At 39.2% G+C, this 26,882-nt stretch overlaps 1 protein-coding gene across 1 annotated transcript in view; it reads right to left on the bottom strand.

The window, feature by feature from the left end:
• The window catches only part of KLB (klotho beta), a gene marked incomplete at its 3' end in the record, with an annotated part of 38,895 nt that overhangs the window by 6,079 nt on the left and 5,934 nt on the right, over positions 1 to 26,882 (bottom strand). The window contains 3 exon segments of the mRNA XM_079152805.1: positions 3,077 to 4,220; positions 9,540 to 9,808; positions 12,106 to 12,613. Of these exon segments, the coding sequence (XP_079008931.1) occupies positions 3,077 to 4,220; positions 9,540 to 9,808; positions 12,106 to 12,613 (1,921 nt within the window).

The raw sequence follows: 26,882 nt of genomic DNA on the forward strand, positions 1-26,882 counted from the left end.
ATCAATGTTCGTAGCTGCTCAATTCACAATAGTCAGACTGTGGAACCAACCTAGATGTCCTTCAATTGATGAATGGATAAAGAAACTGTGGTATATATATACAATGGAATATTACTCAGCTATAAAGAATAATAAAATTATGGCATTTGCAGGCAAATGGATGAAATTTGGAGAATATCATGTTAAGTGAGATAAGCCAATCTCAAAAATCCAAAAGAGGAATGATCTCACTGATAAGCGGATGATGACACTTAATGGGGGGTGGGAGTGGGACAAGAATGGAGGAAGGAGGGACTGTATAGAGGGAAAAGAGGGGTGGGAGGGGTGGGGGGAAGGAAAAAATAATGGAATGAATCAAACATCATTACTCTATGTAAATTTATGAATATGCAAATGGTATGCTGTTACTCCATGTACAAACAGAAACAACATGTATCCCATTTGTTTACTATAAAAATAAAAAAAAAGAGACAACTGGAAGATGAAAAAAAGAAAAAAAAAGAAACAGAGCCATGAAGGTAATAGTTCTTGTCTTGTCACATTTTTTCTAAGAATCACAGGCAGAAAAATCTTACCTGTCTGTCCTCATTCTGAACCTCAGATATGCTCTTGGTGCTTCCCAGTAACCAACCGCACTTGGTTTCCCTAGGCATTCATTCTTTTCTTACTCCCCTGCTCCTATAATTCTAAAGTCTTTCTGCCCTAATCCTACAATTCTAAACAGGGGAGTTTAACCGATCTGGAGAAGATGGCAAACCAGTATAGTTATCCTAGAGGGGTGTTAGGGAACAGCAAAATGTAAGAGTCCTAGTATGGGAACATGCCTGCCCTGAGTGAGGATCAGGAAGGAGGTCCAAGTGGCCTTCCAGCAAGCAAGGGGAAGTTAAAAAACAGGTCATAGAAGTAAGGGAAGGAGCAGATTTTGTGGAGTGTAGCAGGCCGGAGTAAGGACTGTGGCTTTTAGAATTGTAACCTCTTTTCCACTCCTAGAAATTATCTTCCCTGTTCTGCTTTCTGCATAGAACCTTTTGCTTCTGACATACTATTTCTGACTTATCCATTTGTTGATTCTTACCCCACAAAAATACAGGCTCCCCGAGGATAGTAATCTTGATTTTGTTCAGTGGTAATATAGTACCCAGAATCATTTTTGCCCATATGAGGTACTCAATATTTGCCAAATAAATGAACACAGTTCTGGGTCATTTTCCTGCTTCAACTATCTATCATAAATATTTAAAAGTAAGATTTTTAGAGCTGGGAATATAACTTAGTGGTAGAGCACTTGCCTAACATACACAGGGCTTTTAGCACTGCAAAATAAGTATACAAGTAAATAAATAAAAAGACTTTGTTTAAATGATAAGAATCAATGCTGGAAGCTTATATAAGTACTCTCATCCACTGCTGTTTATAACATCTGACCCAAAAAATTCATGTTGGGCAATCCATCCTAAGAAGCTAATTGGAAATGAAGACAAAGATCTCCATACAAAGATACCTATTTTTTCAGTAGTAGGGGAAAAAAAAAAAAACCTTAATATCAAACATTAGAAGAATGGTTTAGTATGGGAAGATATGTTCGTATAATGGGATATGAAGCAACCATTAAAATGTACAAGATTTTTAATGACATGGGACACTTTCCTTGTTGTTGTTGTTTTGTATTTTGGATCAAACCCAGGGCCTTGTACATGAGTGCTCCACCACTGAGCTACACCTACAGCCCTTTTTATTTTGAGATAGGATCTTGCTAAGTTACCCAGGCTGACCTTGAACTTGTGCTCCTCCTGCCTCAGCCTCCTGAATAGCAGGCATTACAAATCTGTGCCACTGTGCCCAGATAATTTTGAGTTTATGTATGTAACTTATAGATCTGTGAAAATCTCCTTGAGTTAATTTTTTAAAAATTATTGTTTTTATGCCCTTCATACTGATAATATTTCAGTGCCCTTGTTCTTTATGCTTAATGCCTTTAATCAGTTTTCTGTTATATGGATAAGTGAGTGGTTTTTAAGAGGTGGAGGAAGGAGTAAGATGATGATCAGGGACATTGGCAATATGGAGATATTTTTGGTTGTCACAACCCTGGAAGCAAGAGTGGGGATGGGAGGAATGGGGAAATGGGGGTGGGGATGAGGTGGGGGAGGGTCCTTGTAGGTAGAGGCCAGGGAGCTGTTAAGCATCCTATAATGAATGGGACAGTTCCACACAACAAAAAAAATTAGGCCTAATATGTCAATAGTGCTGAGGTTGAGAAATCCTTATATTATGTAAATAGTTTCTATGAAAGAGAACATTTTCTCAATGTGGTATTTTAAAAAGCTGGAGCCTGGCATGGCTACTGAGAAGGCTAAGGCAGAAGAACAGTGAGTTCTGGGCAACTTAGTGAGACCTGTCTTTAAGTAAATAAAGAAAATAAAAATGTTGGGGACTAGGCACGCATGACTCTCTGGGTTTTAATGCCCAGCACCATAAAAAAAGTTTGAGACTGGGAATGTAGCTCTGGTTGAACCAATCAGGAGACCCTGGGTTCACCAAGAAAAAGGAAAAAAGTTGGATACAGAACTGTATTATGTTGCCTAACAAGCATATGGAAGTCTGCAGTCTAACATATTGACAGTGCCACTCTTGGGGAGTCAGATTTCAGGTGATTTTTAAGAAAAATGCTTTCCAAGTTATGCATGCTGGCACATGCCTGTAATCCCAACAACTCAGGAATCTGAAGCAAGAGGATGTCAAGTTTCAATCCAGCCTAGGAAACTTGACCAGACCCTGTCTCAAAGGCCTGGGGTTGTAGCTGAGTGGTACAGCAGTCTCCTGGACTCCATTCCCAGTACCAAATAAGAAAACAAAAATACTTGTCAAATTTTCCAGGATGTGCTTATGTTCCTTTTATGATTAAAATCTCAAAAATCCAGCAAAGTTCAGTTTTCAGGATGGAATCCAAGCAACAGGACCTGGGTGCCACAAATCCGACAAGGTCACTAATGAGCCTTCTCCCCTTGTTCTTTCGTTCCTGTCAGTTAACGTGAATCTCACACCTTACTGCATCTAAACTGGCCCCGAACCTCACCTTTCAGAGCCTCCTGAACGTACTTCTCCAAGTAGTACTTTCGGAGTTGATCATTTTCCAAAGACTGGTCATCGATGCCATTGGCAGTGATGTAGATATCCACATCGCCGTAGTTCTTTCGGATCCACGTGAGCAGCTTGCGCTCTCCCCAGGGCATCACGGCCAGGCGAGTCGGGGAGCTCAGGCGGGTGATGTCCTGTAGGAACTGCACATCCCTGTCCGAATCGTAGCGGCTGCCGTTCTGCTGCTCGTGCATCACAAATCTAGTGGTGAAGTGGTTCAAGGCATAGAAGTCAGCAGCGCCCTTGACCATCCTGCTCTCGTCCTCGGTGAAGCGAGGCAGCGCAGAGCTGGAGAGCCCTCGCCGATTCTTGGAGGCGATGTACTCCCTCATTGTGGTGGGATAATCCCCGGTCTTGAACAGGGGATCTGCGAACCAGGCGATCTCGAACTGGAGGAAGCGCTCCGCCGCCTTCCAGTGCGAGTCCACGTAGGGGTTGGCTGGTTCCGCCCAGTCTGAGTGCAAGGACAGCGACACCGCGCCACGCTGGGACGGCCTGTACTGCTGGTCATAGAGGTGCCAGACCAGGGCATGTGCGATCAGCAGGTTGTGGGCTGCCCTGTAGCTGTCATTACTAGTGCGGTTGTAGATGTCACTCAGCCGGTTAGGCTCGTTGATGGTGATCCAGAGTTTCACCAAGTCTCCCAGCTCCTGGAAGCACAGCCCCGCGTAGTCCTGGAAGGCCTTGACTGTCCACGGGTTCAGCCAGCCCCCACCGTGTAATAGAGGCGTGGGTAGGCCTAGATGGGCGTGCGTGGGGTAATACAACGTGACCATTGGGGAGATGCCGAGCTTCAGCCCCTCGCTGATCACACACCTGTAGTACCTCAGAACTTGTTGGTTGACTTCAGACAGGTTACCAGTGGGCAGGACTGAGGCCCAGTCCAGAGCAAACCTGTAGTGGGTGACTTTCATTCTAACCAACATCTCAAGTTGCTTTTTGATGCTGACAAAATCCGTGCATTGAACAGGTCGCGTTTTCAGCCTTACCCCTTCCACTCGATGCAACAGTCTGTTGCCAGTGGCATTCCACACGTACAGGTGAGGGTCAGTAAACTGTGGGGAGGAAGCCATGGACTCGGGCTGTGGGAAAAGAAGCACATTCAGGTAAAGCACATATTGGCTGACTGAGGCTCTCAGCATACACCCTTTGAGAGGAAGAAGGGCCTGATCTTATGCTACCTCTCAGGACAAGAGAGAAAATACATTATGTATATGTCCTTCATAATGACCTCTGAGTTCCGGCTGTTCTCCTCGTGATGTCAGAGAACAGGCCTGATGGATTATCTTCCCTTCCAGCCCTTGGCATCTCCAGGGAGACCAGGAAACAGGGAAGGAACCATACCCAGGGTTTGGCTTGGAAACAAATTGAGAAAAGACTGAGAAGCCATTTTCCAGCTCATTTCACCTAAAAACCCAGGTTATAGAGTGGGGTCTCATGTGATTCTCTTCAGATGCATCAGGAAATTGACTTTCTATCCTCACTTAAAAGCAATTGTGAAAGAAGGAATCGAAGCCCTGTTACAAATTGAAGACAAAGGAAATTCCAGTTGTGAAGGAGTTCTCTGAGACCAGCACTTGGATTTAGAGGGGACTGGTTGACCACAGTTCCAGTTCCTAAAAGAGACTGGCAGGATAGGCAATGATCCCTTGCAACAAGTGATATCAACTTTGCATCAGGTATATCTCCCCCACCCATGTGCCTGTGAGAACACAGCATTTATTCATCTAAAAGAAAAGGATTGAATTCTTTCTCCATGAAAAGAACTTGAATTATTAATAGAAAGAATAAAATACCATAAAACTCCCAAGTTTGACTCTTGAATCTGGTATTGTCTCATTAGAGTCTGTCCTAGTTTGCCCTTTTGAAACTCAGGCTTGGCAATTATATAGTGATGGAGCTGTCTCACCTGACTCCCAGGTGTGCTGTGAGGAGTTGATTCTCTGGAAAAGGGTTCTGTCAACCCCAAAGCACCGTAGCATAATAATTGCCTTGTAGGTCTTTGAGTCTAAACTAAAACAAAGGACTTAAAAAAGGCATTTATAAATTTAAAACTAAAAAGGGCAAATAAAAGTTCTGTACTTATGTTAAAGTACTTTTTATTTTCTTGACTGAATTTAAATGCACCAGAAAAAATGATAATCTTTAGTAAATATTTTCCCTCTAGTTGTTTTCTCATGTGTCATCTTTCACAGTATAATTACAAAACCATATTACTGCCCACTTGCCATCTGCCAACCAGTTATCTAGAACATTAAACTGAGAGAACATTGATCATGTGAGCATGAAGTTTAATCTGTATATAATTAATTATTTGAGCGAAATCCTCCTAGCCTCTATAGTCAGTTTCGGTGTTTAGAAAACCTTAGAACATTAAGGTATTAAAAAGGTATTTGCATGGGCCGGGGATATAGCTTAGTTGGTAGAGTGCTTGCCTCACAAGCACAAGGCCCTGGGTTCAATCCCTAGCATCAGAAAAAAAAAAAAAAAAAAAAAAAAAAAAAAAAGGTATTTACAAAAGACAATCCTTCCATAAGACCAGGCAAGATCAAATAAATATCTGTTATTTTGTTTGTTTGTGGTACTGGGAATTGAACCCATGGAACCCATGGATGCTTACAACTGACCTATATTCTCAGCCCTTTTATTGTTTTATTTTGAGACAAGAGCTTGCTAAATTGCCTAAGCTAACCTCCAAAAACCCTGCCTCAGCCTCTTGAGTCACTGGGATTACCGATGTGTACCATTGTGCCTGGTGGTTTTACTTTTATAAATCATCAGAAGGTATTAGTTTTAGACAGCAAGTGGGTGTGATTAACCTGCAAAGAGGTCTAGTTAAATAGATGAATCCTAAAGCCAGTCCCAATTCTCAAAGTTTGTTTTTAAAATCGTGTTCCCTACTAAAAAGATCCCGGGATTTAATGAAAATTTTTGTTTTTATGATAAATATAGATAATGTAAAAGTACCACCATAATAATTTAAAAATCTACAATTCAATAATATGATATTAATACATTCACAATATTGTGCAACCATAAAAAAAAAAAAAAAAAAAAAGGATCCTGGGTTCCTTGAAGAATTTTTTTCTAGGTCTGGGTGAAGGAAAGAATGAAGTGATGCTGGGACATCTAGTGCTGGAAAACAAGAAAGTGCTTAAAAACTGCAAAGTAAATGTCAGAAGACATATGAGCAGCTTGAAGGGGTCCCAGTGGTTAAAAATGAGACAAGTTGAGCATAAAAATAAATAATGTTACAATGATAATAATGAATTACAAAACACTAAACTTAAGAGAAACCAGCTAATAAATATAGAAGGAACAATCTGATTAGAATTTCTCCATTTTGCAATCTATGAATTGAGGCAAGAATCATGAATTTTAAAACTGTTGTTTAAATTATTGTTCAGGAACAGGATATTCATATAGTCTCTGGGTATCATCATCAGCTCACTTTTTTTGGGGTGTGGGGGGTGCCAGGAATTGAATCCAGGAGCACTTAACCACTGGGCCACATCCCTAGGCCCACCTAATTTTTTTTTTTTTTTTTTGAGACAGGGTCTTGCTGAATTGCTTAGGGTTTTTCTAGGTTGCTGAGGCTGACTTTGAACTTGAGACCTTCCGACCTCAGCCTCCCAAGCTGCTGGGATTCCTGGAGTGTGCCACTGCACACGGCTTCATCAGATCACTTCTTAATTAAAAATAGAAAAGATACCATTTAATTAAGAGATCTACACATGCCACCTTAAACCAAGAAATCTGGTGACACTACTTCAACTGTGTTAATATTTTCCATAATAAAACAAATTGACATCATGTACCTCCTGATGGGATGCATTGATAGTGCACAATATCATCTATGTAGCATTTTTTCCAGAAATGGTTAATTCAACCTAATAAAGAAATAATCAGAGAAATCCAAAGCATGAGACATTCTCTTGTCAATTTGTCTGAATTTGTCAGAATTGCCAAGACCACAAGGAATTGTTCTGAATTAAAGAAGTCTGAAGATGAAAGACAACCAACATGTGACCTTTGTTTGCATTCTTGATCTAAAAATAATTTAAATCTATAAAAGACATTTTGGAACATTTAGGAAATTTGAATATGGATTGTAAATAAGATGGTGTTGAATCAATGTTAAATGTTCTGGGCCTCTTCATGATGGAGTGATATGGGCAAATGTCCTTGTTCTTAGGAGATACATGCTGAAATATTTCGGGGTGGAGTGTAATGATGTTTGCAATTTATCAGTGGTTCATAGAACAAAGGGGCTGAGATAAAGTAAATGTGACCATGTTAGATGGGCATTGCAGTGCATACCTGTAATCTCAGAGATTCAGGAGGTCTGATTGCCTACACAGCAGCTAGTTAAACATCCTTTAGCTGATTTTTCAAAACAACAACTTAGTTTTCTTTGTAAACCATTCATCCTCATTCTTAGTTCCTAAGTTGATGACTAGAAGCTGACTCTCCTGGGCTCCAGGGGTGAGCATGAATCAAGGCCTAACAGATCACAGAACTGATTTTCCTTGACTCACAGGATCAGTTCTTGCTCCTAAAACTGGAAGTGGGGCAGACATCATAGAATCAATCACTGGGAAACTGGTGGGTCTTCAGCTAAAGCAGGAACTTGCAGGTTGGGTCTCCCATACAGGTGGGAGAAGTATCTCTCAATATCCTGTAGGGTCTTTACCTGCTGGATCTGGAGTTGTGAAAAATAAAACTACTTGAAGTTATAGGGAAAAGATGGCCATATGAAAGAAGGAGTAGGAACTGTGATTTTAGAGGGGACACAGCTGAAGATGAGTCACTGTTTATGTTACTCTCAATATCCACAGAGGTTGAGATTAATAACCTGTGGTTTTTTTTTTTTTTTTTTTTTCTTGTTTGTTTTTGCACCAGCAATTGAACCTAGGGGTGCTTAACAATGAGCCACATCCCCAGCCCTTTCTGTTTATTTGTTTGTTTGTATTTGTTTTTTTGCAATGCTGGGGATTGAACCCAGGGCCTTGTGCTTCACAGGCAAGCACTCTACGAACTGAGTTATATCCCCAGCCCATGGTTTTTTTGTTTGTTTGTTTGTTTTGTTTTGAGACAGGGTCTCAATAAGTTGCTTAGGGCCTCACTAAGTTGCTGAGACTGGCCTGGAATTTGCAATCCTCCTGCCTCAGCCTCCTAAATTTCTGGGGATTACAGGTGTGTGCCACCACACCTTTCAGTAATCTGTGAGCTTTGCTCACTTGTGGTTTTGACCATTTTGTCTGGTCCCATCTCTTGTATAATTCATTGTCTTTCCATAGGCTTCTAGAGCAAAGGAAATTGTGTGGTATTGTGAAGTTCTATGGCGTAGTGGTCTGGAGACAGACCTAGGTAACCTGGGGGCAAGTTATGTAACTTCTCTAAACCTCAGCTTTCTTGTCTGTAAAATGGGAGTTTTAAGATTAAATAGAACGTGTATGCATGCAATAGTTACATGCTTGACAAAAAGTATGAGCTTTAAAAATAGTTGTTATTATTTGGGAAAGAGCATTGTATATCTGAAGGCTTGCAGACTGCCTCGTGAGAGTTCTGCCACTATTTGTGTTGCCTTGGGCAAGTTGATGGGTCTCACTTTCCTCACCTGTAAAATAAAGAATTTGGAATGGAAGGTCTCTACGCCTGTACTTGGCTCTAAAAGGAGATCTCATTAATTGGTCTGGTTCTAAGAGATGAGCACCTGCCATGGGCCTGGAGCTGCCCTACTAAGGCATATGGCAGGCATCAAAGCCTCTAACATCTCTGTCCTCATGCACCTGGCATGCTAGTAGGAGAAAACGGGTGATAAATAAGAAAAACGTATAAGGTTCATAGTTAGTTATATGGTGATGAGTTCTATATGGAAATATAGAGCAGGGAAGGGAGATGGTAATAGGGCGGGGTTCGGATTTTTGATTGCTGGGAAGTCTGATCGAGAAGGAGACATTTGAGCAAACATTGGAAAGCCGTGAGTAATGGGATATGTGGGGAGGCTCCACTGAGATATGGAGATCTCAGAAGGCAAATTACCCAGATCTACTAGTTGCTTAAATAAAGGGCTACTAATGATTTGCTTTTGGCAAATATATACATGTAAAATGGTTTTTTCCTCACAGATAAATGGTTTTAAGTTCTGTGGAACTATATACTCTCAGAGGGCAGGCTCTTTGTCACTTGGTTTCCATCACTAAGTATACCTTCTGACCCATGAAAATGTCTCAGCACTCATCTTCTTCCTCTTTCCCCAACTCTGTTCCATTACCTCTAAATAATTGTGGTATCTGATAGTGCCTGATTACTACCTCCTAGCTATCATTGAGTAAATGAAATAAAACATGGCGTCCTATCTTCTCCAGTTTATGGTTAATTTGGAGGTAGTCACTTACCTTAAGAACAGATTCAGTGATACCCCAGGAGAAGTCACAGGGAAACTGACCCTGCATATCTGGCGTGGACTCTTCCAAAGTAAAACCATTTTCTTGTATGATCTGTTTATAGTAATGTGCTGAGGACTTGGGTTTTCTTTCTTTCTCTTTACTATTAAAATCCACATAAAATAATCCTCGGCGGGTGGTGTAAGCATCGTGCCACTCAAAGCCATCCAAGAGAGACCAGGCAGTATAACCAAACACTTGAATTTCATCAACCCTTATTGCTGCACAGAGAAAAAAAAACAAAACAAACAAAGACATTCAGAAAGCTCAACACTCCAGTGTGTGTTTACAATTTCACTAACAACATGACAGGGGACAGCATATTGTGAAATCAACCTTTTCCTTGATTTGCAGGCTTATTATATCAAATAGAAAATGCACATTCGTTCCTGAAAAGTGACAATCATTTTCGTCTAGAATGGTACCCCTATACACACCACCCCTCATAAATGAATGGCACAAAGGATCAACTGAAAAATATTACTGAGGTTTAGTGTGCAAATCTGTCAGTGAGGCATGATAATTTCTAGAACCCTCTGGGACTAATATGGATGTCTGCTAGTGACCAAGAGTTTCTCATTTCAAATTTGGTTTGCTTCCCATTTGTGGGCAAACTATCCATTCTAAGAAACTGTCCTTCAGGGGCTAAAGAGTCAATTCTTAGAAGTAGCATAAGTGAATGTAGATATAAGGAGGCAAAAGAGGCAGAGTGATGTAAGGGAATGAGCTCTGACTGGGCCCAAGGGCAGGGGGCCCAGGGCCTTGCCCTGCCGTGCTGCTGTGAGGGTGCTATTGGGCAAGGTTCTTGGCCTGTTTCTGCATTTGTAAACAGAATATATTGGAAAGGGTAATCTCTAAGGACCTTTCTAGCTTGAAAACTCTGAAGTAAATTTCAAGATTTGGATAAAAATGAAACATGAACATCATCAACACAAAAACAACTAATACCTGGATTAACCCTGTTCTCTTTCTTTCTTTCTTTTTCTTTCTTTCTTTCTTTCTCTCTCTTTCTTTCTTTCTTTCTTTCTTTCTTTCTTTCTTTCTTTCTTTCTTTCTTTCTTTCTTTCTTTCTCTCTCTCTCTCTCTCTCTCTCCCTCCCTCCCTCCCTCCCTCCCTCCCTCCCTCCCTTCCTTCCTTCCCTCCCTCCTTCCTTTCTCTCTCTCTCTTTTTCTTTCTCTCCCTCTCTCTCTCTCTCTCTTCCTTCCTCCCTTCCTCCCTTCTTTCCTTCCTTCCTTCCTTCCTTCCTTTTCTCCTTCCTTTCTCTCTCTTTCTTTTTCTTTCTCTCCCTCTCTCTCTCTCTCTCTTCCTCCCTCCCTCCCTCCCTTCCTTCCTCCCTCCCTCCCTCCCTCCCTTCCTTCCTTCCTTCCTTCCTTCCTTCCTTCCTTCCTTCCTTCCTTCCTTCCTTCCTTCCTTCCTTCCTTCTTTCCTTCCTTCTTTCTGACAGTACCTGGGGATTGAACCCAGGGTTGCCCACATGCTAGACAAGTACTCTACTACTGAATTACATGCCCAGGCAACCCTGAATCATTTTTCTTAAAATCTTTCATTTCTATCCTAGAAATGCATCATTTTTGCTTTTTGGAGGTTTATCACTGACATTCTTTCCCTAAAAGGTGGAAAATCCATGGCAAAAGAGTCCAAGAAATCAAACATGCTTTAACAAGCCCAGGTTATAGGGTTCTGAAGAGAGGTGGAATGGGCACCTCTTCTGCCCACGGGCAGACAACTCGACTCAGGACCTGTAGGCAATGTCCTCTGCTCTAAGTCTCTCATGCACAAGTGGCCTGTGACTGGGTATAGCTCTTCCATGCTGTTCCTTCTTGCAATCTGGAGTAGCAGAATTGGGACAGTCTTGCTCTCCCTGAGGACCCTCCCTGAAGATTCTCTCCTGCAGAAGCTGGGATTTTCCTGTAGACTAGTGAGTTCTAAAAAGAGCTACAGAGTTTTAGCAAGATCCACAGAGAATTCCTTCATATTTGGATGAATGGAACCCAATGCTGTAGGGAAAAAAAATCATCATAACCTGAGCTTGACTTTGGCTCCATTGTTGCAGTCACCTGAAGATGCCACTGCTTGAGTAATGGAAAAAGAATGAGGACATATATTGAGGTCAGAGGAAATCACTGTGATTAATAGAAATTTCTCAGTTTTGTCTTCATACCTTTTATCATTCAGTCACATAATAAAAGAGTAAAAGGATCACAATTTTGAAAAGCAACTTAAAGTACAACCTAGTACAACCAGTAGGGAACTTTAAACTTATCTTTTTTTGCATTGTGTCATTTATAAAGAATGAAACAGCATATTTTTAACAATTAAAGATCTAACTGTAGTCTGAAATTATTTTGTCCTCAAGCTTTTATTTAAGAAAGAGCATGGGAATAACATTTAAAATTTCTGTCAACATTGTAAAATATGAAAACCCCCCACAATAGCAATGATTACACATTCAAAGGTGACTTTAAATATCCTATAAGGATTTAGCATTTTTAAAAAGTTGAGCTAATGTGCAACCAACCTTGAAGAACCTGGTTGAGGAAATTTTTCATCATGTAGATGGCCGTGGTATCTTCTGTCTTCACATAACTGTCTGTGAACCAGCCATTCTCCATAATCAAGATTCGGGGGTTGCCATATTCCAGTTTAATCCATTTCAGCACTTGTCTTAAATTGAGTGACACATTTTGCCCCATTTTAGCCATGGTGTTCAGGGGCTTGAAATTGTTGGGTCCAAAGGAAAAGGCAAAGAAGTCGGCTGTGCCCCTTACCTCCTCCTTCTCTGCTTCGGAGAATAGGGGTAGAATGGAGAACAACTTCTTCATGATCTCTGGATAGTCACCATCCCCATGAATAGGGGTGGCAAACCATCCAAGCACAGAAACCATGGATTGTTGGCACTTGAGCACATCCATCATGTTTTCTGATCTGTTTGGCTCAATCCAATGGGACCCCAATGTGATCGATAGCCAGCCTTTCTGATGTGGGCGAAAATTTCTGTTGTAGTTATGCCAAACTTTCGAATGAGCCTAATAAGAAGAAAATGTCATTGACCTTTATTGTCCTTTACAAGGGTTGTAAAATGACTGATGATGCAAGGTAAAATAGATAATAATGGACTCACCACTAGAGTAGTTGTGAGGGCTGAATGAATTAACATATGAGTGGCTTTAGAACAGTGCCTGGTACACAGTAAACGCTCTATAAGTCTCAGATATTATTTCCATTATTATAAAAGAATGACCAGCACCACCCAAGGCAAAAAAAAAAAAAAAAAAAAAACAATGGAAAGAGTGTGGGCTTTGGCAGAACACCTGGGCCTGAAGTTCACGTACTCTGTGTGGCATGAGGCAAGTCACCTAACCTTTCTGAAATCTCTTAGTATGCCCAACTGTAGAATGTGATTAATAATATAGCATGAGATTAATAATACTAATATCCTTTGTAAGGTTGATGTCAGATTTAGAACTAATGTATGTATAAAATATGTGGCATAGAATAGAGCACACAGAAGTACCACCCAAAGATGGATCTTATTGTTACTGGTCCTCCTAGAGTTTATATTTCCAGTTGAGTTCTCTTATAACAGAGCCTATTGATAAGTTTTGAGTGTATTTAATAGATACTTACTGGCACTTACTGAACGCATGGCATGCCCTGCCTTAAGAGGCTGAAATATGACACAGGAACTTGCTCTCAGGAAGTTCCTTATTGGGAAAATAAGACTGAAATGTTACTAAAAGAAACATATGAAAATACATAAAATTAAACATTAAAAGAAAATTTAACCCAAAGCTAGAAGATGTGGTTCAGCAAAGAGACATGAGCTATGGCTGAAGGAGGAGCAAATGTTAAGGACTCAGATTAAGGATTCCAGACAGTTAAATGCCCAAAGCCACTTCCCTGTGCTGGTCAGTCATGGAATTGTCCATCTCTATCATGCACACTGCTCTTCCTCTCAGAATGTGACTTGCTTGCCTCTTGATGTCTCTTCCCCACATCTCTCGATTTCTCTTCTATTTAATAAATGCACACACTCTTGTTTATTTGTGTATTGGGGTACTGGGGATTGAATGCAGGACCTCATATATGGTAGGCAAGAAGCTCTACCACTGAGCTATATCCCTAGCCCTTTGCTCTTTTTATTTTACTTGGAGACATGGCCTCATGAAGTCGCCCAGGCTGTCTTGGAGCCAGTGACCCTCCTGCCTCAGCCAATGGAGTAGCTAGGATTGTAGGTGTGCACAATACCTGACCAAACTATTATTATTATTTTTTTTCCTTATCATTTTTGACCTATGGTGCCCCTTTAGTTTTGTTTCTTAGCTTTTCTTTTGCTCAAAGATGATGTTTTACATCAGGACGAACCATCTGAAACTGACTTTTTGTAGGTCGAAAATAATAAAATATGAGCAATGAATCCAAACTGGTTGGCTCTTATGAACCTGAAAATGTTCCATAAATCCTGTTAGGGTGGGGTTGATGTAAGGGGTGAGGATTCCAAAACTGGTTCCATCCTCCTTTATGCAAGAAAAGCTAATTTAAATCATTCCCCGAAAGATTTTCTAGAGATGTAGATGCCATCTCTGTCTGATTGAACTAGATTTTCATTGGGAGATACTGGAAACACCCGGAAATCTTTAAGAACATTTTCTCTCAGAATTATTTAGATTCTAGCCTTCTGTCTTCCTCCCACTTGAGGTTAGAGCTTCTGGAAGGAATCACAGGGGAGCAGGAAACTCATGACAGACTGCCTTATATGGTCTTAGCCACTCTCTGGACTTTCAGGGACTAGGAACACTAGGGAAACTCTTGATAAGTGTTTTCCTTCCTTCCTTCCCCCGTCTCTCTTTCTTTCTTTTTTGTTTCAACAAAAGTCATTGTGCATTACTAGGACTCAAAGGAGGATGTTCTTTGCTTTATTCTCATTGGTCACTTCATCTCTCGGTAGCTTTAATGCTTTTATCCATAGAAAACAGTGGTCAGCGGCTCTCTTCTGGGCTGTCGCGTGCCTCCGACATGTACCCAGAAAAGCACCACACATGTGTAAACTAGCTGCCTAGCTGCCTTGCAAATAAGATGCTACGGGATGCAAAAGGGAGGGTGACAGAGTCAGCATCAATATATTAATCTAGTTTTAATAGGAATCAGCAGGCCTAATAGGGAAAAACAGGGCAGCAGAATTTATTCTAAAGAGATGCTATACTACATATTTCAGAAATTATATGAAAGATGACCTAGGCTATGATAAAATCTTGGTTACATCAGAATTTAAATGAGACATAGTGCAGCATAGAGAGCAACAGGAATACACCTTGGCAAGGCCTTTCCCAACAGTTTTCTGGATACCGCATGAATATATTGTCATATCCCAAGGTGACTTTCATGTTCCACTGTGTTTCTTTCACCATTGGTGCTATTTGCATAGGCTATCAAGATATCTAAGGTCATCTTTACTCAGGGCTGAAGACAGCCTCTCCATTCTCAGTGGAGAATGTGGGGGAGGTTCTTTCTGCGGCACTTATGGTTATAACTTTGTCCTGTTTACCAAGTCACAAGGTAAAAAAGTTTCGCTCTGAGATAGTGAATTTGACCCAAATCTTGATGAAACAGGGCTATCTGTGGGTGTTCTTTGGATCACCCTCATAAAGGAGGTCTGTTGGAACAAGTAAAATGGGGTTGGACCTGGCAAACTGGGCCCAGCTCCCTTGTGTAGCAGCTATGGACAGTTCCCCAAGGTCACCCCCTATCTTGCAAAAGCCCATCTACCTTTGGAATGATGAGTTAAGGGAGTTTCGGTCTTTGTTCTTTAGATTCCCTAGCTTAATGGGGAAGTGAGCTGTTTTTTCCTTTTGAGCCAGGTCTTAGGGCCCAATGTCATTGAGAGACAGTGTGGCGGGGCCAGGGGGCTAATATCTCTTTTAGTTCCCTCCTCCAGTCTAATGTGGCTGCTCCCTTTGATAGCCCTGGAAGTACAGATTCAGATAAATTCTGTGGATGATAGGAAACAAATAAGATAGTAGGCACAACTTAAGAAAGAGATGAAGAAAGGGTTAGAGGTCAGGAGGATGTGGCAGGGCATTGGTGGAAGGGATGGCCTGAGGACAGATGTACAAACTCAACACATCAGACGTGGGTATTTGAAAAACTCCCAATCATTTGCCAAAAGTTAAATTTCCAAATCTTTGCATGATTTTAGTCACATTTCTTCATGTGAACTGTAAACTAGTCTGTTATTAAAGAGCTACTTAATAAAATATTAATAAAAACTATTAAAGAAAAATTACTTAAAAGCTCCAAAATCATAACAAAATGTTTCATATTTCTGTATTCCTGTTCAGCCTTTCCAAATACATTTCCCAGTTAAAATAATTTTAAACATTTCTCATGTTGTTTTAGTTTCATAACTATCTTAACAGTATCACAATTCACCAGTTCGATAAAATATGATTTACTTGGGTACCTCTCTTTTAATTTTTTTTATTCCATCTTTTTTCTTGTCACAAATAATGTTGTAATAACTAATTTTGGGCATATTGCTTTTAATTTATTTGAATTATTTCCTTTTGGTAATCCCAGGAATGAACTTTTTTTCTTTCTTTTTTTTTTGAACTGGGGACTGAATCCTGTGGAAGTTAATAGTAAGCTATTTTGAGACAGGATCTTGCTAAACTACTGAGTCTAGCCTCAAACTTGCAATCCTCCTGCCTCAGGTCCTGAGTCACTGGAATTACAGGCATGTGTTATCATGCTCAGGTGAACTATTTACTTTTAAAATTGTATTAAATATTCCCAAATTGCTTCCCATACATTTTTTCCATTGGCTTGAGTGTTATTTGACCATGTGTTGCAAAACACTCATAAGTCTATTTATGGATAAATGGCCTTTGAGAATGACATAAAGGTGTTACTCACCTACTTGGTCCTATGGGGAAATGACACTGGTCTGGCAAGCATGAGACCTGAGCTCTAGTGTTCGTTCTGCTATTCATGAGCTTTATGATCTCGAACAAATCATTTCCTTCCCAGAGATCCCGCTTTCCTTTCTCATCATACTGAGCTAAAAATAAATAACTCTAGAGAACTGTGGTGAAAATCTAATGAGACAATAGAGGTGAAGACCCTATGAAAGCATAAACTTGAAGTACTTTGAAATAGCAAGTTGAAAATAATTTGACTTTGAAAAATCACTGTGGAAATGTGTATGGGCATGAAGAGTCTCCTGCAGGCTGCTCCTAAACCCTTACCTTTCCAGTTTTGTGGGTAGACGTGTTTGTCCTCACTTATTATTTGCAGTGGATTGAATTGCATTCATTGTCCTTTTGGACTGGGATTAATTTCAATTTGATTCTGTTTTCATCTATTCAGCACTTCTTTGTGTGTGTCAAGTGTTATGCTAATTACAAATGTTCCCCTTCCAGATTATTTAACATTAATTCATCGTGAATTCTACAAATATTTATTGAGTGGTTAATGTATGCAAGTTTTACTGTTCATTGCTAAAAATGTATGTAACTATTATTTCCTTAAAGTACATCATTATTTCTTTAAATTTTTTTACAATCTTAGATTCTCTTTTTTTTTTTTTGGTGCTGGGGATTGAACCCAGGGCCTTGTGCTTGCAAGGCGAGCACTCTACCAACTGAGCTATCTCCCCAGCCCATGACAATCTTAGATTCTCTTGGAAACAATATTTTACTTTCATTACTCTTAGGAGACAATTCAGTATTAACAAAAGTAACCAGATGTGCTCAATGATAGAGTGCTTGCATAGCATGCCTGAGACCCAGGGTTCAATCCCCAGCATCACCAAAAAATAAATAAATAAATAAAATTATTACCACATTTCATAAGAAAAATATTTTACCCATTCTATTCCCCATCCCCCAAGCACTGGGGATTGAACCCAGACACACTCTGTAACTGAGCTACACACACATACACTTTTTTCTGAGACAGGGTCTCACTAGGTTGCCCAGCTGCCCTCCAATTTGCAATTCTGCCTCAACCTACCAAGTAGCTGGGATTATAGGTTGTGCCACAGTGCCCAACCTGACATAATATTTTAAGCAATATTTTTAATATTGAATAATATTAAATATTTAAATATTAAAGTCACCCGAGTTGGTAACTTGAAGCCGTTTCTCAGGATTTAGGAACAAAGAGTTAAAGACAGTCAATAGAGAAGCCACCCTGGAAATTATAAATACTGTATTATTATTATAATAAAAATAAGACCTACCACTTTCAGGCCCTACAGCAGAGGCAGATTTACCATGACACTAATGAAGCTAAGCTTCAGGGCCTTTCACTGACCCAGGTCCCTGGGAATGTTCTATGCAGATTTGAAATCCAGGCTGCAGTTGGAAATATTTCTAGGTAAGCATTTCCAGTATTCCCTAAAGGAACATAGGGAAAAAAGGTATCTGACTTTCCCAGTCTGAAGTAATTTGTTGTCATATTTTTCTCATTTATAAGTGTCAGGCCCACAAAACTTGGATCCACACCTGGCCGAGGACCTTTATTTTTTGTTGGTTTGTTGGTTTCTTTTGCAGTACTAGGGATTGAACCCAGTATGCTCTACCACTGCACTACATCTTCAATCCCTTTTATTTTATGCCCAGGCTGGCTTCGAACTTTCAATTCTCCTGCCTTAACCTCCCCAGTTGCTGGTATTATAGAACATAGGTCTCCTCACCCAGCTACAGACTTCTTAAATGTGACAACTATATATTTTGTTCATAGTTGTACACAGATATTAAGGAAAGGGCTGGGCATAGAATACTTGTTGAATGAATGTTCATAGTGAATCAGCTATGACATGTTGTTGATAATACAGCTTCTGCAAAAAAGGTCTTACATGTCTCATTTTAGAGAATAAACTGAAGTCCCCAGAGACTGGACGTGGTGGTGTCAGAATTTGAACCAGGTCTCTAATCACCTTTCCCCACCCTTCTGCTTTCCACATATCTGCCAATTCTAAATTTTGAAGCTATTGGGGAAAGCCCATTTGACATGAACCACAACACATTGCTTTAAATTTTTATTTATTTATTTTTTGATGTATTTGGCTATTAAAAGAACTAAATAACCAGGTGCATTGGTGCACACCTGTAATCCCAGCAGCTTGGGAGACTGAGGCAGGAGGTTCACTAGTTCAAAGCCAGCCTCAGCAATAGCAAGGCACTAAGAAACTCGGTGAGACCCTGTCTCTAAATAAAATACAAAATAGGGCTGGGGATGTGGCTCAGTGGTCAAGTGCCCCTGAGTTCAATCCCTGTTACTCCACTCCACCCCCCCCAAAAAAAGAACAAAATAGTCTCAGAAAGAAGGTACAATGCTCTACTCGCATGCTGAGAAGAAAATGTGTCTATGTATTTCTGGAACTCAGAACAACCATAAAGGTCTTAGAGGACCTGCCAGCAAATTTGGGGTGTTTAGAAAATCTCGTAGTTATCCAAGTGCCCAGCACAGCATGTAACATCAATGTGTAATTCCCCATGCCTCTTTCCTAGAATCAGGAAGGTTGGTATTAGATATTTTCCTTGGAGGTGTCAAAGGTTAACAGAATTCCTTTGAGTTCACCCCTACATTGACTGTCTTTCCCTGAGTATGATGATGTTTACACCACTGTCATTAGACTGAAAGGACAGGGATGCTATGCCTACGTAGCATTTTGGACAGTGCCACCTTCAAATAAGTAATAGTGGAATGCTTCTTAAAGATGACTCTTGTGGGCTGGAGTTGTAGCTCAGGGTAGAGCACTTGCCTAGCATGCGTGAGGCACTGGGTTCGATTCTCAGCACTGCATATAAAATAAATAAAATAAAGGTTCATTGACAACTATAAAAATACTTTTTAAAAAAGATGACTGGCTTTGATAATCAAATCAAATAATGATAGCCTTAAGAGCTATCACCATTTTCTTTCTTTCTTTTTTTAATTTTAATTTTGGCAGTGCTGGAGATTGAATCTGGGGTCTTAAGAAGTCATGATTTCAATTATGCCTTTATCCTGCTTCACCAGCTGGGGCACCCCCTCAGTGTCGAATGGGGAACTCATCAGCTTCGTTCTTTTCCTTTCAGAGAGTTATATACAATCAGCAAAAGCAAGTTTGTTTGTTTGCAGCGATATGTATTGAACCCAGGAAGGCTTCTCACATGCAAGACCAGCACCCTACCACTGAATTATATCCCAGATCCTACCTGGCTATTACTTCAGAGTAACCTGTTTTCAGTCTTTGTTCATTTGGTGAATTCAAGCCTACAAATATAAGGCACTGCAGTAGACATTTAGAAAAAAAGATTAAAGAGACAGGCTCTGCCTTCAGAAGACCTATGACATCTAATAGGACAAAGATGCACAGAAATAATAGGATAAAAGCAGTATACTTCTACATTTTGATTAACCGGAAGTGATAACTGAAGCTAAATGTAATGATTCAAATTTTATTTAAAAAACGACTATATGTATATGTTTATTTGAACAGGTTGCCAGCAGTGGGGCATGGGGTTTTTATTTATTTATTTATTTGGTGGTGCTGTGGATTGAACCCCGGGCCTTGTGAATGCAAGGCAAGCACTCTACCAACTGAGCTATAGCCCCAGCTAGAGTGTGGAGTTTTAGAGTAAGGGAAACAGGGGACCTTTCATTTTTAACTTAATGTCTTTCTGTATTGTTTGTTTTCCAACAAAAATTCATTATTTGGAGAGCTAGGGTTGTGGCTCAGTGGTAGAGTGCTTACCTAGTATGTGTGAGGCACTGGGTTTGATCCTCAGCATGACGTAAAAATAAATAAATAGAATATTGTGTCCATCTACAACTAAAAAATTTTTTAAAATGCATTATTTTTGTAATTTAGGAAAGTCAAGAGAAGTGATTGAAATGGTTTGTCAATGAATTTTTTTTCTTTTAATATTGGGGATTGAACCCAGGTGTGCTCTACCGCTGAGCGACACCTCCAGCCCCTTTAATTTTTTTTTTTTTTTTTTTAATTTTGAGACAGTATTTTGTTAAGTTACCCAGACAGGCCTTGAACTTTTGATCCTCCTGCCTCAGCCTCCCTAGGTGCTGGGATTACAAGCATGTGCCACCATGCCACGGTCTGTCAGTAAATTTAATTGCTTTATGCTCTTGCTCTTCAGTTCCCCCAAATTCTCAAAATCTCAAAGGAAAAAAACAGGACTATAAACACAAAATTCAGTTATTCTGTGTTCCATTTTTGTACTAAAGAATATATTTTACCCCATAATAATTTGTTGATGTTCCAAACAAGGTAGAAGGAGGAGGCATACAACACACACACCATTATCTTGAAAGAAGAATCAATAACAGTAACCCCTTGCCCTTTATTTAAGACTTAGTCACATAATCTCTGGGCAAGATAAGACACTAGAAAACCAAGCAGTGAACTCTCTTAAATACTAAAAGACACCAGCTTTCATCAACCTCTGAATTTCCCCAAAACATCTTCAAGTAACATCATTAGCTCACCTAAAGACTACTTTGATTACTTCTGTGATTTACTCTACTGGCCGATAAGTTAGAAAGTTCTGGTCTACTCCCAGCATCCCTGCTACCTTATGGCAACAAAATTGTTAATGTTCAGCTACTATAATATATCTTTTTCTGTTGATACAGTATATTTGTATAGACTGTTTTCTAATGTTGTTTCCTCAACCAGACTTTATATCTGCAATTAAAAGACTTATATAATGTTACAAAATAATGTCAGGTTTCCTGAAATTCATTACTTCATTGTATCCAGAACATTTCCATTACTTACAATATTTTTTGATCTTCTGTTGGGCCTAATTTTCCATGTATGAGAGTATTCATATCAAATCAAGCTGTTTAAATAGAATTACAATATTATTCTACGAGCATTTATAATTACATTTATTTAAGCTCTTGTTAATCATTCACTAAAGTATAACTTTTTCTACTTAATGGTTAGAAAAAGTAAATATTGCTCTCTTGAAGTCTTTCTAATACAGATTTTAGCCTACAAATCAGTTTTTTACATGACTTATAACTACAAAAGATATTTGGATATAGAAACTGTCTTTGGCAATTCTCCATGCACAGTTTTTATCACTTACCTCAAATTTGATTAAAATCATCTATAAGAGCACTAATTTTTTTTTTTTTTTTTGCTGTACTGGGGATCAAACCCAGGGCCTTGTACACACAAGGCATGCACTCTACCAACTGAGCTATCTCCCCAGCCTAAGACTACTAATTTTAACTTGGCTGATCAGTAATTCTTGTATTTTGTTAGAAATATCTTGGGTCCTAATGGAGATGGGTTGGGATTATAATATAGGAACTCTGCATTGGTTAATTAAATGAAATGTGTTAACTCATTTACTTAAACTCTAAATGATATTGTTAAGGGCACACATGTGATTTAATATCACTTTAATAGGATGTTGAAGTTTCAAACAAATAAAAATTAAAGTCATATGAACAAGTTAGAGATATAAGTTCATGTAGCGTGCTTTTCTAGCATGGAAGATCCTGGATTTTGTCCCCCCCCCCCCCCCCCCCCCGCACGATTATGATGGGATGTCAAAAAGCTATCTGTAATCATTGTCTCAATCCCTTTTTTTTAAGAACCAAGATCATATGCTGTCCTTTCTTCGGTCCTCTTTTTTCTTCTTTTGATTTAGGAAGGGAAAGTGGTGGAAGGTAAAAAGTAATAGTTTTTTTTTTTTTTTTTTTTTTTTTGTCTTTGGCTAGTTTTTTAGCTATAAAACTTAGCAAAAGTTAATTTTGTTATGTTATTCTCTCTCTTTTCCTTTGGTGACAGGGATTGAACCCAGGGGCGCTTTACCACTGAGCCACACCCCCACCTCATATATGTGTGTGTGTGTGTGTATAAATAAATATATATATATAATTTACTTATTATTATATTTATTTATTTATTTAAACACAGGGTTTCACTGAATTGCTTAGGGTCTTGCTAAGTTCCTGAGGCTGGCTTTGAACTTGACATCCTCCTGCCTCAGCCTCCCACCTCAACATCCAAAACCACTGGGATTACAGGTGTGTGCCACCATGCCCAGCATGTTATTCTCCTTCAACCCAATTTGAACAAGGGAGTTTTTAAAAACTTCTTTTTTAAAATTTTTTAAATACTGAGGATTGAACTCAGGTTACTCTACCATTTGGCTATACCCCTAGCCCTTTCATATATATATGTGCATATATAAATGTACATATATATGTGCATATGTATATATATATATGTGTGTATACATGTATTAGGATATTGGGTCTTGCTAAGTTGTGGAGGCTGGCCTCAAATATGCAATCTTGCCTTAGGCTTCAGAGTAGCTAGTATTACAGACATGTACCAACCATGCCCTAGTAAAAATTCCTTATTTTTGTCTTTGTTTTATTGAACCCAGGGACACTTAACCACTGAACCACATCCCAGCCCTTTTTTGTTATTTTTTAAAAAATTTTGAGACAGAGTCTTACTAAGTTAGCTAGGGCCTCGCCAAGTTGTTGAGGCTGGTTTGAACTTGCGTCCTCCTACCGCAGCCTCCTGAGTTGCTGGGATTACAGGCGTGCACCACCATGCCTGGCTCTGTAGTCTTCCTTTTTTTTAAACATTAAAAAAAAGCTAGTTGTAGATAGACACAATACCTTTATTTAATTTATTTATGTGGTGCTGAGAATCAAACCCAGTGCCCCACTCATGTGAGGCAAGCTCTCTACCACTGAGCCACAACCCCAGGTCCCTGGAGTCTTCTTGATGTTCAAGAAAGCAGTTGCAGTAACATGTTGACAAAGAAGACTTGGCTAGTAATCACACAAATACAGAGCCTTCAAGGAGAGAACTATGTAAACATGGTTGCTTTATTTTCCATTATCTTTAAATATAAAATGTTGTTTTTACCTTCTTGTTTTATTTACTTTTTTATCCTATTTCTTGGTACCAGGGCACTTAACTCTGAGCCACATCCCCAGCCCCTTTTTTCACATTTTGTTTAGAGACCATGTCTCTCTAAGTTGCTGAGGCTGGCTTTGAACTCTCAATCCTCCTGCCTCAGGCTCCCATGTGGCTGGGATTACAGGTGTGTGCCACCTACCCAGCTTACTTTTTGCTTTTAATTATGAAAATTGTCATAATCCACAAAAATAAAAAGAATATAATGAAACCTTATAAAAGGATCACACAGCTTTAACAGTCATCCAAATTCTGCAGGTTGTTTCAAGATTGTTTTCATTGTTAATTTTCTTTATAGGCTGGGAGTATGGCTCAGTGGTAGAGTGCTTGCCTTGAATGTGCTTAGCTCTGAGTTCAATCCTCAACACCACTCCACAAAAGTTTTTTAGAAACAAATGCACATAGTTGATTTGCATGTGTTGAAAAGACTGTGTATTTATGCTTCTGCGTGTGTACACACGTGGAATTCACTTCTGGTCCATTGCAGGCTTAAATCCTTTCTGGGACCAGGTAGATCTTCCCCCAAATTGAAAATAATCAGTTTATATGACAAATACCTGCATTGTGTGAATGTCTGAGGAATGATGCCAAGAAATGTTAAGGCAGAGTTCCTCAAGGAGGTGGAAAAGCAGGGAAGAAACACAGTCTTATTTTTTTGGTGCTAGGGATAGAACCCAGGGCCTCAAACATGCTAAGCATGTGTTCTACCACTGAGCTTCACCCCCATTCCAAAGAATACAGTCTAATCCATGGTGCAGGAACAATTTGGTGAGGCCTTGACCTAGGGTAGGGTTTCTCAACATTTTTTGTCCTGAGAGCTTCCTTCAAAGTATTAAACAATCTTTTGAACCCCTGAGGAATGTAGAAAATAATTTCATCATTTGTGTGTGGTATACAAAAAAGTGTCGACATACATTGTTTATAGTCTATTTTATTGAAGAATGTATGGTAAAGTTTATTTTTGTTCAAAATATTTATAAATTATGACTAGTTAAAATGCTAATAATACATAAACCATACACATAAATGTTGGCATTTTCTTAGTTAAAAAGAATGCACATTATTTCAATTATCTTACTTATGTAAGACAAAGTACTTTATGATGTTTTTAATGATATATATGTTTGGTTTTGGGACTAATTGTACACTAATTGTACACTAAATGTGTAAAGATGTGTAAATTTTACACATTTGATGGTGTTTTCTAAGCCTAGTACACCTACCTCTTTTTTTTTTTTTATGGGAGATGACATTAGGGGAGCAAAGTTGAGAAATTTGTATTTAAATATTATATATTTATTTTGGGGGTATTAAAAATATTGGTTTTTCATTTATAGGAGAATATGAATTTTTCCTTCAGAATATGTTTAAAAATTTTTTTTTAGTGTAGATGGACACAATACCTTTATTTTTATGTGGTGCTAAGGATCGAAACCCCCTCACATGTGAGAGGCAAGCCCTCCATCACAGAGCTACAAACCCAGCCCCATATTTTTTCTTTGAGGTACTAGAAATTGAACCCAGGAGCACTTCATCACTGAGCTACATTTCCAGCTCTATTTATTTTATTTTGAGGTGGGATCTCACTAAATTGCCCAGGCAGGCCTTGGTTTGTGATCCTCCTGACTCAGCCTCCTGGGTCTCTCGTATTGTTGGTGTAAATTTTTTTCTTTCTTTTTTTTTTTTTTTTGGTACCAGGGATTGAACCCAGGAGCACTTAACCCCTGAACCACATCCCCAGCCCTTTTTTTTTTTTTTTTTTTTACATTTTATTTAGAGACAGGGTTTTACTAAGTCGCTGAGGCTGGCTTTGAACTCACGATCTACCTTCCTCGAAATCCTGAGCTGCTGGGATTACAGGCGTGCGCCACCACACCTGCTGCAAAAATAAAATTTTAAAGGGATGGGATGTAGTTCAGTGGTACAGGGCTTGCCTAGCATGCCTGAAGCCCTGGGTTCAATCCCCAGCACCAAACACTTCAGAAAAAAAAAAAAAAAAGACTAAACAACATTTTAAAAGAAAAGCATTTTAGTAAAGAATAGTACATGTGATATTTGAGTATGCGAATAAACAAAAAGCCAGAAAAAATTTAACATGAAGTGACACCCTCAAAAAACAAACTTTGTGAAATAATTAATGTATGGCATCAAAAATTAGTAAAAAATTATTATATAGCATTTTATTTAAATTCTTGAATTTTGTTCACAAGAAGAGAACAAGCTTTTTTAAAAAGTTAGTTTAATGTTTTGTTCATAAATATCTAACAGGCTGGATGTGGTGGTGCACTCCTGTAATCCCAGAAGCTCAGAAGGCTGAGGCAGGAGGATCTCGAGTTCAAAGTCAGCCTCAGCAACTTATTGAGGATCTGTCTCTAAATAAAATATTTTTTAAAAGGGCTGGGAATGTGGCTCAGTGGTTTAATGCCCCTGGGTTCAATCCCTAGTATAAATAAATAAATAAATAAATAAATAAATAAATAAATAAATAAATAAATAAAGGTTAATGTGAAATAAATGGTTTGGAGGCTGAGGAAGGAGGATTGCGAGTTCAAACCCAGCCTTAGCAACTTAGAGAGATCCTGTCTCTAATAAAATATAAAAAAGAACTGGGGAGGGCTGGGGCTGTAGCTCAGTGGCAGAGCACTTGCCTAGCATGTGTGAGGTACTGGGTTTAATCCTCAGCACCACATAAAAATAAATAAGTTATAAAATAAATAAATAAATAAACAAAACCTATAAAATAAAGGCATGCTGTCCATCTACAATTACAAAAAAATAATTAAAAAAAAAAAAAAGGGCTGGAGAGGTGGCTTGGTGGTTAAGCACCCCTGAGTTCAATCCCTGGTACCAAAAAAAAAAAAAAAAAAAAAAGAAATGGTTTGGATTTGGGGCAGCTCTCTCAAGTATTTCACAAATAACATGAAGCCAGTAGAGATGGTTTATTCCTAGTAGGTGAAAAGCCAGTCTAGATGTAGTCATGTTAGCGATTATGTTATTTCCTCCATAACACTTTTTAAAGCTCTAAATTATTATTTTCATGGTACACGGAACTGAACCCAGTGCCTCACACATGCTCGGCAAGCACTGTACCACTGAGCCACAACCCCAGACCTGATAATCCCCTTTTTGCTTCTTATTTTGAAAGAGGGCCTGCCTAAGTTTCCCAGGCTGGCCTTGAACTTGAGATCCTCCTGCCTCAGCCTCCTGAGTAGCAGGCATGACAAGCTTGTGCCACTGTGCCCAGATAGTTCTGAGTTTATGTATGCAACTTATAGATGAAAATCTCCTTGAGTTAATTTTTAAAAATTATTCTTTTTATGCCCTTTATACTGGTCATA

The sequence above is a fragment of the Sciurus vulgaris genome (assembly GCF_902686455.1).
Source record: "Sciurus vulgaris genome assembly, chromosome: 9".
Lineage (NCBI taxonomy): Eukaryota > Metazoa > Chordata > Mammalia > Rodentia > Sciuridae > Sciurus > Sciurus vulgaris.